Source organism: Archocentrus centrarchus, chromosome 21 (assembly GCF_007364275.1).
Source record: "Archocentrus centrarchus isolate MPI-CPG fArcCen1 chromosome 21, fArcCen1, whole genome shotgun sequence".
Lineage (NCBI taxonomy): Eukaryota > Metazoa > Chordata > Actinopteri > Cichliformes > Cichlidae > Archocentrus > Archocentrus centrarchus.
The window spans coordinates 8,430,032-8,443,828 of record NC_044366.1 but is presented as its reverse complement, the minus strand read 5'-3'; the positions used below and the strand labels follow the sequence as shown (position 1 = coordinate 8,443,828).

The following is a 13,797-nucleotide window of genomic DNA, read 5'->3' as shown; positions in this document are numbered from 1 at the left end:
TATATTTTCATGGTTGAACACACTTCTCTGAAACAGCTAACACAGAATTAAAGCTTTTATGAAGGACAGACTGTTTTAATAAGCATCATGTATATGGCTGCAATTATGGCCAACATGATAATCAAGATTATTCTGATCAATACTGAGGTCACAATTATTTGTCATGATTATTGATTGATTTTCATGACAAAAATGTTTTCATTGGACTGTCATGTAAACAGAATATTGCCTTCACATCTTCATATCTGTACAAATATTTGCATCAAAACAAAATATGAATGTGAAAAAATTTAGCATAACAAAATTAAATCAATAGGGTGCTGCTTTTGCCTTTACATCATGCAACATCCCTGGAAATTCCTGGAAAAATAATTGTGTGAGGGGATAACATATCTTTTGTCCAGTAAGTTGTCCGTTTTCCTGAAGCCTTCATTGGCGAGCTGGAATGGGATTGTGTTGGTGTTTTTGCTGAGTCTTTGTGAGCCTGATGGGCATGCTGTACAGGCTCAATTTTATGGACATCTGAGTTGCTGTTGGATGATTCACATTCCGCTGCATTGCTTTTCTTGGCCTTCATGCATTAATTACTGCAGTTTTTGGTGTCTGTTATGTCCTACACTTATGACATAACTATTTAGACACCATGGAACCTTCAGTGGAGCGTGACTTCCTTTTTATTAGCCATTTGCAGAAGAACACAGCAGATCAATGCGCACATACGCCACACTTGGTGCTGTTCTACTTAAACACAAAATAGTGCCACTGAACCATGTATTTCTAATGCTAAATACATAACAGTTCCTCCCATCCAGCTTTGATGAACCACAATTAACATCAAGCACCAAAATATATTCTAGGAAATGCTGTAACCCAATAAATTTGCTCCAGAGAGTGTAACAGAAACATAATAACTACTCTGAGATCTACAACATAGTGGCAGATTGTTCACTCTAAACATTTTAACTGTTTCCTTATAAAATGAACTGGAAATCTATAAATTCAGTCTCTGAGGTGCTCTGCGATTTCTCTCAGGGTAACGTCTGCCAGAATGGCCAGAGTCCATAGTACTCTGTGTGGAAGGTTCGGCTGTTTGGGCATCAGTGGTTTCACCTAAACCCTGAACCTCAGGAGGTGTTGCGAAGATAAACTCTTCTGAATCCTGAGATGTGGATGTGCTCTCAGGTTGCCTTGGAACCATGTGGGTTTCTGCATCTACAATCTGATCAACATGTCGCCGCCAGATTAAGTTGTCTCCAACATTAATGTTGTATGTCAGAGGTCCAGTCTGTGACAGAATCATGCCAGACTGCCATTTCTGATTTGGGCCTCTATAGTCTCTGGCAAGAACTTTTTGTCCAATGTCAAATGATCTGGTTCGGTTCTTTGTTGTTTCCACCAAAGAAGATTGTTTGCCCTGGACATTCTTGCGGATGTCTGGTTTTAACAGATCCAAACGTGATCTCAGATTTCGTCCCATGAAAAGCATTGCAGGTGTGTGTCCAGTAGTTGCATGAGTGGTGTTTCTGTAAGCCAATAAGAAGCTGTCGATTTTGTGTTGCATTGGCTTTCCCTCCAATCGGCTGGCTTTCATTGACCGCTTGAAGGACTGAATGAACCGTTCAGCTTGTCCATTTGTTGCTGGATGATGGGGAGCTGAAGTCATATGTCGTACACCGTTGTTCTTGAGGAAACTCTGAAACTCCTCTCCAGTAAACTGACGGCCATTGTCACTTACAAGCTGTTGTGGCAAACCTGTGCGTGCAAAGAGTGATCGAAGGATGCTGACTGTGCTGGCAGCTGTTGCTTGCTTCACAGGAAAAATTTCTGGCCACTTTGAGTGAGCATCAACCACAATCAGGAACATTTGGTCCATAAATGGTCCAGCATAGTCTATATGAATGCGTTGCCATGGAGTGGATGGCCACTCCCATGTGTGTACAGGTGCTGGTTGAGGCTGGCGCAGTGTCTGCTGGCAACCAGTGCAGGATTTAGCCACGTTCTCTATTTCACAGTCTATGCCTGGCCACCAAACATAGCTCCTAGCAAGACTCTTCATCTTAACAACACCCAGATGTCCATCGTGTAGTGAGTCTAGTACCCTTGTACGTAGTTTGGGTGGAAGGATGACACGGGTTCCCCACAAGACACATCCTTGGCAAACAGATAGCTGGTCTTTGCGGGTAGAATACACAGATAATTGAGTGTCACTGGAGGATGGCCAGCCATTCACAGTAAAATCATACACTTTGGATAAGATTGTGTCTCGGCTTGTTTCTCTTTTCACCTGAGCACTGGTGACAGGTAGAGGTTCCATCTGTGCCACGTGAAACACAGTTGCTGGGTCAGTGGTTTCTTCAGTGGTTTGCCTTTGTGGAAGGCGTGACAGTCCATCTGCATTCCCATGCAGTTTTGTCCCTTTAAATTCAATGGTGTAAGTGTGTGCACCAAGGAATAAGGCCCACCGCTGCAACCGTGCTGCAGCCATGGTTGGAATGCTTTTCTGAGGGTTAAAAATTGACACCAGCGGTCGGTGGTCTGTAATCAGGGTGAAGTGTCTTCCATATAGATACTGATTAAACTTCTTCACTCCCCACACTAGACTGAGCGCTTCTCTGTCGATCTGTGCATAGTTTCGCTCTGCTGCATTTAGGGACCTTGAGGCAAAAGCAATTGGTCGTTCCAATCCATCAGGCATTTTATGAGATAGCACAGCACCGATGCCATATGGGGAGGCATCACAGGCAAGGCGAAGGGGTAGGTTTGGGTCAAAATGCGTCAGCACCTCCTCTGACGTAATGAGCTGCTTGGCACCATTAAATGCCTCTTCACATTCTTTTGTCCATTTCCATTTGACATTTTGTTGCAGCAGCAAGTGCAGGGGGTGCAGAACTGTCGACAGGTTCGGTAGAAACTTGTGATAATAATTAATTAAGCCCAAGAATGAGCGTAGTTGGCTCACATTTTTAGGTTCCGGTGCCTTCAAGACTGCGTCAACCTTGTCTTTGGTTTTGTGGAGTCCATGCCTGTCGATCTTATGGCCACAATATTCAATGGCATCCTGGAAGAACTCACATTTGTTTTTGTTTGCTCTCAGTCCATATTTTTCTAACCTGGCCAGGACTGCTGCTAGGTTAGCCAAATGAGTCTCCTCATCGACACCTGTGACGATTATGTCATCCAGAAAACATTGCGTTCCTGGAATGCCCTGCAGAACCTGATCCATGGCGCGTTGCCATACTGCTGGGGCACTGGCGATACCAAAGACCAGTCTGTTGTACTGATATAGGCCTTTATGAGTGTTTATCACTAGATATTTCTTGGATGTCTCTTCTACTTCCATCTGAAGATAAGCTTGAGCAAGGTCGATTTTTGAAAAGTGTTTGCCACCTGCCACTGCTGTGAATATGTCTTCTATTCGTGGGAGTGGGTACTGATCGATGCGGAGGACTGGGTTCACTGAAACCTTAAAATCACCACAGATTCGCACACTATCACTTGCCTTCTTGCTCACTGATACTATTGGTGTGGCCCAGTCTGACCATTCCACCTTGGTGAGTATTCCTTGCTCTTCCAGGTGTTGGAGCTCTGCTTCGACTTTGGGCCGTACAGCATATGGTACAGGACGTGCTTTGTGAAATCTGGGTTTTGCATTGTCCTCCAGTATGATCTGTGCTTTAATATTTTTCAGAGTGCCAATACCTTCCTTGAACACCTGAGCATGCTTCTCGAGTGTCTGTTTCAGTCTTTCATCCACAGGATGTGCACTCAGACCATGTGCTAGTCTCATGGACTTTATTCCTTTCCAGTTGAGGTGGATGTGTTTCAACCAGTCACGCCCAAATAATGGCACACCTCCATTTTTCAGAACATAAAGTTCCAGGTTGCACTTATCCTTCTCATATTCCACTTTCACTTTCAGTTTTCCCAAGGGAGTTATTCTTTCACCTGTGTATGTTTTTAACTTCACTGAGGTGTGTTTTAGTTTCAGATTGGGAAATTTATCTCTGTAATCTTCATATGAGATTAGTGAGAGGGCTGACCCAGTATCCAGCTCCATCTTTAACTTAACTCCTTGTATTTTTGGTGTGAGCCATATTGCATCATTATCTTTCCCCTGTATTGTGTTCAGCTCAAGACATGCCAAATCCTCTTGAGAATCATTTGAGTCTGTTTCATTTAAGTCATGCAGCTTCCTTTCTCTTTTCCACATTTTGTTTTTCTTTTTATCATACTGCTTTGATTTGCACATTTTCTGTATATGCCCCTTTTTGTTACATTGCAGGCATTCTTTATCCTTAAACCAGCAATTTGCAGCGTCATGTGACTTCTTTCCGCATCTGTAGCAGGTCTGTGACTTATCATTACGCTGCATGCGCATTTTATTTACAGAACGCGGTTCTGTGTATTTTCCCTGTAGCTCTCCTGCATCTTTTGCTGCTGTCTCCATAGATATGGCGATCTCTAATGCACGGTTCAACGTGAGATTATCTTCTGTGAGGAGTCGTTTCTGTATGCTTTCGTTGTGCAGCCCGCAGACGAAACGGTCTCTCAGTGCATCTGAAAGCCCCTCCCCAAACTGACAGTGCTCCGACAGCCACCGGAGATCCGCGATGTACTCTGATGTGGACTCCGTTTTTAGCTGATGTCGTTTATGGAATCGAAATCGCTCGGCTATGACCAGTGGTTTCGGTTGGAAATGTTTTTGAAGCACCTCCGTGATCTCCTTGAAACTTTTGGCTGCTGGTTTGGCCGGTGTGATGAGGCTGCGCAACAAGTTATACGTTTTTGCTCCCATCACACTCAGTAACACAGCAACTTTCCTCTCATTCTCTACTTTATTAGCCACACAGTATTGTTCCACTCGCTCTACATATGTTGTCCAATCCTCTGTGCAGTTATCAAATATGTCCATTTGTCCAACACCGCCCGACATTTTCTGTGTCTTTATCAGTGTCCTTCACTTAAGAAGAGATGTTACTCACGCTGTCTATGCAGTTCGCTAGCAGGGGTATTAGCATCCACACAAAGGGTTAGCTTTTTCTCTTTTTTTTTTTTTTTGTCTTGTCCGTCACTTCCACAAGGATTTCCCCCTCTCTGTCGTCTCATGCACATCAGGGATCCGTTTTAATCTCGTCGCCAATTTGTTATGTCCTACACTTATGACATAACTATTTAGACACCATGGAACCTTCAGTGGAGCGTGACTTCCTTTTTATTAGCCATTTGCAGAAGAACACAGCAGATCAATGCGCACATACGCCACACTTGGTGCTGTTCTACTTAAACACAAAATAGTGCCACTGAACCATGTATTTCTAATGCTAAATACATAACAGTGTCTTTTTCAGGCAGTTGAATAAGTTAGTTGTGTTGCTCAGACACAACTCTACAACAATCTTTGCATATGTTTTTTTTTCCTGGTTACCATCACTTGCCCTAAATCCAAAGTATTTCCAAATAACAGGTTATGATCATCTCCAAAGGAGAAGCTCTTAATCTTCTGCTGTGGTAGACGTTTAAATGTTGCTGCATATCTGTCTTTTCACATAGTGTTATTTTTCCAGACTACTTCAGGAAACTTCTGCACAGTAGAGAACAACTCTGATTGCAGGTACATGGTCAGGCACTAATTTAGAAAGTTCTCGATTTGCTTTAATTTCTTTTTCTTTGTGTTCATTTAACTGTGCAGCCCTAATCTGATTTGTGCATCTATACATTTAAAATCAACACAAGCATTCAAATGAAGTCATATAAGACTACTTGCATTACATCACACTACAAGTAGCCTATTTGTTGGTATAATTGAGTTAGCTGAACAGTTAGTTGTTGGTATGTGAGAACTGGTGTATGGTCAAACTCAGCCTCTTCCCTGGTTAGTGAAATGGGCAGATGGTTACATGCCAAAAAGAGGGGCTCGAAGTTAAGGACAGGAAGGGATGTAATTGTCTCTCCCCGAACACTTTGATGCTGAGAGAGCTGGGCCGTACCGCATGAACAGAAAGAAGAGACTATTTTGGGACCTTATTCATACTTCTACACCTCCAGAGAGAGGGGGTGGGGGAAGTGAAGCTGGCATTAAAAAGAAATTGTGTCTGTGTGTGCATGTCTGTGTGAAAAACAAAAAAACAAACAAACGTCAGGTGGAGGGAGACATAAGCTCTGACGTCAGAAGAACAGCAGCAGAGGGCTATAAAAAGAAGCCTTACTCACAGTGATGATTTGCATGTCTGTGTGCGTCTTACTCTGTACACATACGACACTACAATATAAATCATTATCCATATCCCAAAGTGTGTGTGGTGTGAATACATGTAAACATGTGAGTATCACGTGTTGTGATTTACACGTGTGTTTGTACTTTTCCTTTAAAAAAAAAAAAAAAAAATTGCATTGTCAGTGTAATGCAGACACAAAGGCCAACTGAAAAGTTTTAAAGACTGCAACATCTTGGCATTTATTATATTATTTTCACACTGATCTAAAACATTATTCAATCATAAATCAGAAAAGAGTCCCAGTCAGTTCTGAAGTAAACAGTTTTTTCACTCCTGCATTTAATTTGCTTGTCATGACATGTACTACTGTGAAGAGAGATTAGATACAATATAGTAGAGTATGATGTCTTCTGTGGTTTTGCTAAATTAGAAAAAGTAATTTTCACATTGTCATCAGAGCGGGCCATTTCCCTGAGAAATGTCTTTCCATTTGGTGAGCTGTTCTTAAAATGCTTCACTGTGATTGGATCAGCTATTTCAGAGTTCAGATATTAGAGCACATAAATGTGACTAGCTGAGACTGTCTATTTATCTTTCAGTATATTTTCAGTTTTACTCAACATTTTTGCACTTTCTACTAAATAAACACCAAATCACTCGACCACACAGCCTTTGCACCCATCGCTTCAAGTTGTTGTGCATGCAAGATTAAAAACAGGCCTTTTATAGGGCATGCAGTATCAGTAATCACCTTAAAGGCAATCATTAAAAAAAAAAAAATCAATCAGGAAAGTTATGCAAAGTCTGAATTTAGTGTTTTCAAAATATATATTTTAGAATGTGAGTTCAAACCTGACCCCAGTATATATATGGTTACATTATATAAATACGTTAGGGCAAGACAAAAACAACAAATTGCCAGTGCAGAGTGAGCTGGTGCGTGTGAGTGAAGCCTCACCACTTTTGGAGGCATCTTGGTAGCAAGATCATGGATGGCCTTTCCAAGGATACAAATGGAGGAGAGAACAAACACAATCCCGAGGATGACACATGCTCTGCAGACAAACAGGCAAAAAGAAGAATGTATGAATATTATTGTTGATGCAATAACCTAAAGGAGCTGAAAGGAGAACAGTGACACTTTCCTGAGGTCTTGCTATTTTTACTTGCTTCAGGATCATCTCCCTGTCACATCAAAAACACAAACAAATTCTCAAAGAAATCTCACAAACGCTTATGGATTGTGTTGTCGTCATGGTCTCATTATTACCTCCTTCTTATTATGAAACTGAATTATAGCCCAGTCATTCCTAGACCTTTGAAAAAGACAAAAATCTGTCACATGCCAGCGATATAGTGCAGATTTTAGACCTATAAAGCTGCATTTGACCTTAAAAACAACTTTCTGCAAATATTATAGTCTCAGTCTGACAGAAATTCAGTAACATATTTTTCGGGAGTGATGGGGGCGGGCTTATAGTAATATTTGTTTGTTAAAAATAATCAAGAAAATATTTCTGCATGGTGAGGTTACATGATGCCTGCATATGCATATCACTTACTCTAGCACAAACAGAAGATGTGGTTCATCTTTTAGTGTCTGGGATGCAGGATCTGTCTCTCCTCTGTCTCTATAACAGGTGCGGAGATGTGGTGGTTTTCCTTTTGTCATTTTGTGAACTCACACACACACTGTAGTGGTGATGGTGGTTTCTTACAATAACATTGCTGCAATTTACTGACAAGTGACAATTGTTGACTGTTATTGCATCAAAATATGCCAGTGAGAAAATACATAATGGATGTAAGATGTTGTCTAGAGATTTGAAAAAACAACAAAAAAAAAATCACTAAATAAACAGTAATTTAGAAATACAACACTCTACACCCTGGGTCCAAAACCCAGAACCATGACACCATGATAACATTCTTTTGGTCACTACCCAGAGCTCTTGAGCACAGGTGATGGTAGGAATGTAGCTTGACAGACAGCTTTGCTTTCACTCTCAGCTCTCTCTTGACGACACCAGATCAATGCAGCATCCACATCACTGACGACGTTGGACCAATCCATCACTTGCTGCACTCTCTTCAGCCATGAACAAGACCCTGAGAAATTTGAACTCCTCCATTCTGGGCAGTAAGCCATCCCTAACCTGGAGTGGGTAGGCCTACTCCACTCTTGTCCAGTTGAGAAACATGCTCTCCACATACTTGGAGTTGCTAATTCTTATTCCTGCTGCTTCAGTCTCAGTAGCAATGTACCCCAGTGCGAGCTGGAGGTCAGTGCCTGAGGAAGAGAACCACACCATCCACAAAAGGCAAAGAGGTGATCCTGAGGCCACTGAACTGGACACCTCTAGAAATTCTGTCCATAAAAGTTGTGAACACAATTGGTGACATCAGTAGTAGTAAAACCCATTTCACATTGTTTAGAATGTATTGACCAATCTCCAGCAAGTCAAATAATTTGCTTCCCCTGCAACAATGTGCTCATACTTTCTCTATAGTCTCTACTTTTCTAACATTAATGTTTCACTCTCTACGGCAAAGCACACACATGTTGAACACATGAAGTGTTGTGTGTATGTGTGAGTGTCTGGGGGGGGGGGGGGGGGGGGGGGGGGGGGGGGGGGGCTAATGTACACCAGAGTGGCAGATCGGTCTTTAATTATCTGTGTGATGTGTTCTTGTAAGACAAACAGGGCTCCATACAACCTGACAGCTAATTGATTAATTCAGCTGAGCTACAGCAGGCCTAACAACTGATGGATTAAGGTGTGTGCGTGTGTGTGTGTGTGTGTGTGTGTGTGTGTGTGTGTGTGTGTGTGTGTGTGTGTGTGTGTGTGTGTGTGTGCGTGGTGTGTGTGTGTGTGTTTTTGTAGCAGTGACACATATATATGTAGTGACAAATAATTAATGACTGCTCAATTAGGGATACGCTTCTCTCGAACCTGCAAATTAAGAACTAGATTTTCTGAAATTATTTATTCCTTCTGGGTACACTGAACATGAGTGAAACTCTATTAGGAAATTAATTCACACCTTCAAAGGGAAGATTAAATTATAGGTATAAAGGCAATATTCTTGCCACTGGAACTGGAGTTAAAAATGACTCTTGTAAGTATTAAAAACACACACACAAATTTGATGCATTTGATACATTTGCTTTTTACGACATTTGAATGTTTCAGCCTGCACAATAAAAATGCTATATATTCTTGTTGTTTTTGTTTCTTTTTACCAAAAAATGCAAATTAAACACATTCAATGATTTGCAAATCTCATAAACATGTATTTCATTCACAATAAAACATAGAAAATATATCAAATGCTTAAACTGAGAAAATCTACCATTTTAAGAAAAAAATAAGGTAATTTTGAACTTGATGGCAGCAATACATGCCAAAAAAACTGAGACAGGGTAAGTTTAAGTAAGTAAGTTTCTTCTTTGTTGTATTTTTCATTTCATGATGTGCCAAATGTTTTCAGGCCAGTTGAACATCCAGATTCTTGTACTACGAAGCCTGACGGTCACGCAAACGCCGTAGCAGGCAGGACCCCAATGCAGGACTAGAGACAGGACTTAATTTGACCTCCAGCTTTATTGCTGAAAACACAGGAGTAACAGAGCTGGACGGGAGCCAGCAGAACAGACTAGGAATCTCAACTAGAAATACAGACAGAACAGAACACAGTGGGACAGAAGTCAACTAACAGGACAAGGAAGCAAAACTGATTATACAGCACACAACACAAGGACTGAAAAGTAAAACAGGAAGTAGCAAACAGAGACCAGGACTAAAATACATGAACTAGATGCAAAGACAGAAGATAAACAATACAGAAATGAGACAGACTAAAGGTGGTGCAGCAAGACTAAACATAGAGACAAGACCAGAACTGAATGGGAAAACAAAGGGGAATAATAATCTTAACAACCACACAGGCACGGAACAAAGGGCACCAAGAGCAGGATTGAATTGACAGAGAAACAAGACAGACATGGGGCACAGAGAAGCAGAGTGACATGGAGACAGAAACACAAGGGAGGCAAGAACACGCAGAGAGAAAATAATCTAACCAGAACAATGCAAAGAACTAAAGCACCAAAACCTTGGGAATATCAATATCAAGAACCATATCAGGAATGTTATACAAAAAGTGCCAAAACTACAAAATCCACAATAAACCTAGAATCATGTTCACATTTGGCTTCTTCTTTGAATGATAGAGCTTTAATCTCCATTTGTGAATGGCATGGTGAACTTTCACAGTTCAGTCATTTCTGGAAGTGTTCTTGAGCCCATAGAGTTATTTCCATGACAGAATCATGTCTGTTTCTAATGTAGTGCTTCCTGAGGGTCTGAATATCAGGGGCATTCAATATGGATTTTCAGCCTTGCCCCTTGCACACAGAAATTTCTCCAGATTCTCATAATTCTCATACCTGTTGCTTCACACTCAGCTGTGAACCACTCCAGTGCGAGCTGAAGGCCACCTGATGAAGCCGAAAGGACCACATCATCTGCAAAAAGCAGAGATTCTGAGCACACCAAGACAGAAGCCTTCTGTCACTTTGCTACTCCTACAAATTCTGATCAGAATTGGTGACAAAGGGTAGCCTTGGCATCCAACAGCCACTGGAAATGAGTCAGACTAATTGCCTGCAATTTGCACCGTGCAGCCACAGCTCCACGCGGTGTGGAACAAGGTTCATTCGGACTCAGTGTCTTCAGTGTCTTCAGAATGCTGCTGAAGTTCTTCCAGAGGTGGTAGTTGAAGATCTTGCAGACAGGGGGCCTCTGCCAGATGTTCCCAACGTGCCCTCGCTATATGTTTATGTGCGCCAGGTCTGTCCCCCACCACCTGATCCAACTCAACACCAGGTGATGATGAGCTGACAGCTCAGCTCCTCTCTTCACCCGAGTGTCCAGAACAGACAACCACAGATCTGATGATACAATTACAAAATCAGTCATCAACCTGTGACCAAGGGTGTCCTTATATTCAAACATGGTGTTGCACAGATGTCCAGTGATACCCACTGCAGCCTGCCACTTCTCACTGATGGCAACTCCAAAATGTAACCAGCCCCTCTCCAGGAGAGCCCAGGCCATGCATTGAGGTGAGCCCAACTATATCTATCCAGTGTCTCTCAACCTCACGCACTAGCTCAGGCACTTTCCCCATCAGAGAGGTGACGTTCCATTTCTCAGTCACCAGCCTTGATAGCCAGGGACCATTCTGCCAAAGCCTCTATCCTTCACACACTGCACCCGACACCTATGGCGCCTCCTGTGGGCCTACAGAAGGGTGGGCCCATGTTTCCTCTTCAGACTGTGCCTGGCCAGGCCCCACTAGCTATGGCCCATCCACCGGGAACTCTCCCTTGAAAACCCTTGACAGGCCTGGCTCCAGAGTGGGGCCTCGGTAACCCTATCCCATGCTGGGAAAGTGCTCCGTTCATCTTCATCTCATGAAGGTCGTCTGAATCGCTCTTTGTCTGGCCCCTCACCGAGGACCAAGCTGCTTGGGAGACCCTACCAGGAGCCAAAAGCACCCAGACAACATAGCCCCTGGGATCCCTGAGACACACAAACCCTTCCACTATGAAAATGTGGTGATTCGTGGAGAGGCTCAGTTTAAACATTTGATATATTTTCTATGTTCTATTGTGAATAAAATATGGGTTTGTAAGATATGCAAATCATTGAATTCTGTTTTATTCACATTTTACACAGCATCCAAGCATTTCCAGAATTGGGCTTCTATCATCCAATCATATCCAAATTTATTTATAAAGCACATTTAAAACATATAAAGACAAGTCACACATTTAGATGAGATGACTGGACTGTAGTACAACCGGATAAAGTCCTTCCACACTACAGCAGAGGTGGGATTCATAGCTTAAAAAAAACCAAACAAACGTAGAAAGATGAATGGACAAATAAATAAAATATACAACAGCTCTGTCTGGAGAGAAATATCCTGAGTTGTATAAGATCACACAGTTGTACCATTAGTCAAACAATAAATAAAGTTTTGTACTCACATATACTCTCTGTGTGCAGAATGCACAGCTGCTGCATTGCTATAGCGCCACAGGACAATGGCTGATGACATGACGTCCAGCGTGGCATCAAACTACAGCAGAAGCAAGGTGCAAGTAGATGAGAGAAAAGAGGAAAGCCAAAATCATCTAATCTACCTGCAATAAAATGATCAGAAGACTTGTAACGAGTGTAAACAGCTAAAGCAGTATCTTGTTTGTGTAGAAAATAATGCCACTCCATTTTGGGAACTTGTGCAGTAGAACAGTAGGTTTATTTTAGAAGAATAGAATGCAAGTCGGCACATGAGCTGACTCAGGTTATGTATAAATAAGGATTAGTGGATGTAAAGATTTAAGGGTCTCATTAATGCTTGCAACAGTGTAAAAAAATATAAGAACTACTTTCAAGTTTGTTGCACGACAAAGAATCTGGTGTTGATGTTTGACAGGAAAATCAAAGTGATAAACATCATTAACGCAAGGACTGTGTTTCATTGTGAAGCCAACCTTACCCAGAGAAGGCTAAAGAAAGTTTGATCTACCCTGAAGCTGCCTCACAAAATAAAATTAACTTTCACGTCATAAAAGCAGAAAAGTAAGAAAAGGGTGACTTGCAGCATCAGAGAGCTATCAATGATCAGCTGCCATGAGCTAACCCCTTTGCAATGGGGTATATCCTCTTATTTTCTTCCTGCTTCTGTATTAAAACTGTCATCTACAGCCAAGCAATTACATTCCTAATTAAAACCCAGTCTTTAAGAAAGAGATAGCTAGCTCTGCAGATTGTGGGTTATAATATTTTAATCACATTAGGCTAATCACATTTCCCTCACTGGCCTAGGGTGTGGATATTTTAATTTTCACCTTCACTGCTATTAAGTCTTATTTTTTAAAAGCTAATTGTAGTCTCAGTCATTTCCTCTAAATAATAAGCTGTCTTCTAGTGAGATTCTGGAAGTCTGTTTAGCAAACACAAGACGCATTTTGACATTCAACCAGAGCTCCAGTCTCCAGTTCCGTCTCTGCCCTGTTACCTTGGAGACAAAGGGACCAATAACACTTTTATACTGGAATTCATTAATAAATCACCAAGACTCAAGTTATGACTAATTGATCAATGCAAATAGAGAGAAGAAGGGGCGGGAACTTACGGCAAAGCCAAAGGCTGACGCGCTGTGTCTCATGAACGATACAGCTGTGGAGAGAGAGAGAGGGCAGGTTCAGGTCTATGGACTGTATGCGACATATAATTCACCTTTTATTCCTTTCCAGTTACACTAACACCACATGTTCATATGCATATGTGATTCAGCACATTTCATCATATGCACACACTCGAAAGGTTTGTGATGCTGAATGGGAAATAAGTGCATGATGACATAATACAGGATTAGAGGAGGCGTTTTAATCATAGTTTTATAAACATAACAAAATGAAAAACTCTGATGGACAAAAGAATGCTTAAAAAAATCAACAGAAAATGGCCCCAACAGTGATAAATATAGTCACAAATGTATTTCCTTT

The 13,797-nt window shown here is 41.6% G+C and overlaps 1 protein-coding gene across 2 annotated transcripts in view; it reads right to left on the bottom strand.

Moving 5' to 3' along the window:
* The window catches only part of tmem163a (transmembrane protein 163a), a 71,562-nt gene that overhangs the window by 12,232 nt on the left and 45,533 nt on the right, over window positions 1-13,797 (bottom strand). For both annotated transcript variants that reach the window (XM_030758664.1, XM_030758665.1), the window contains exons 3-5: window positions 13,425-13,468; window positions 12,274-12,365; window positions 7,174-7,270 (exon numbers count right to left, since the gene is read on the bottom strand). In XM_030758664.1, coding sequence (XP_030614524.1) covers window positions 7,174-7,270; window positions 12,274-12,365; window positions 13,425-13,468 — 233 coding nt within the window. The remainder of the gene's footprint in view (window positions 1-7,173; window positions 7,271-12,273; window positions 12,366-13,424; window positions 13,469-13,797) is intronic.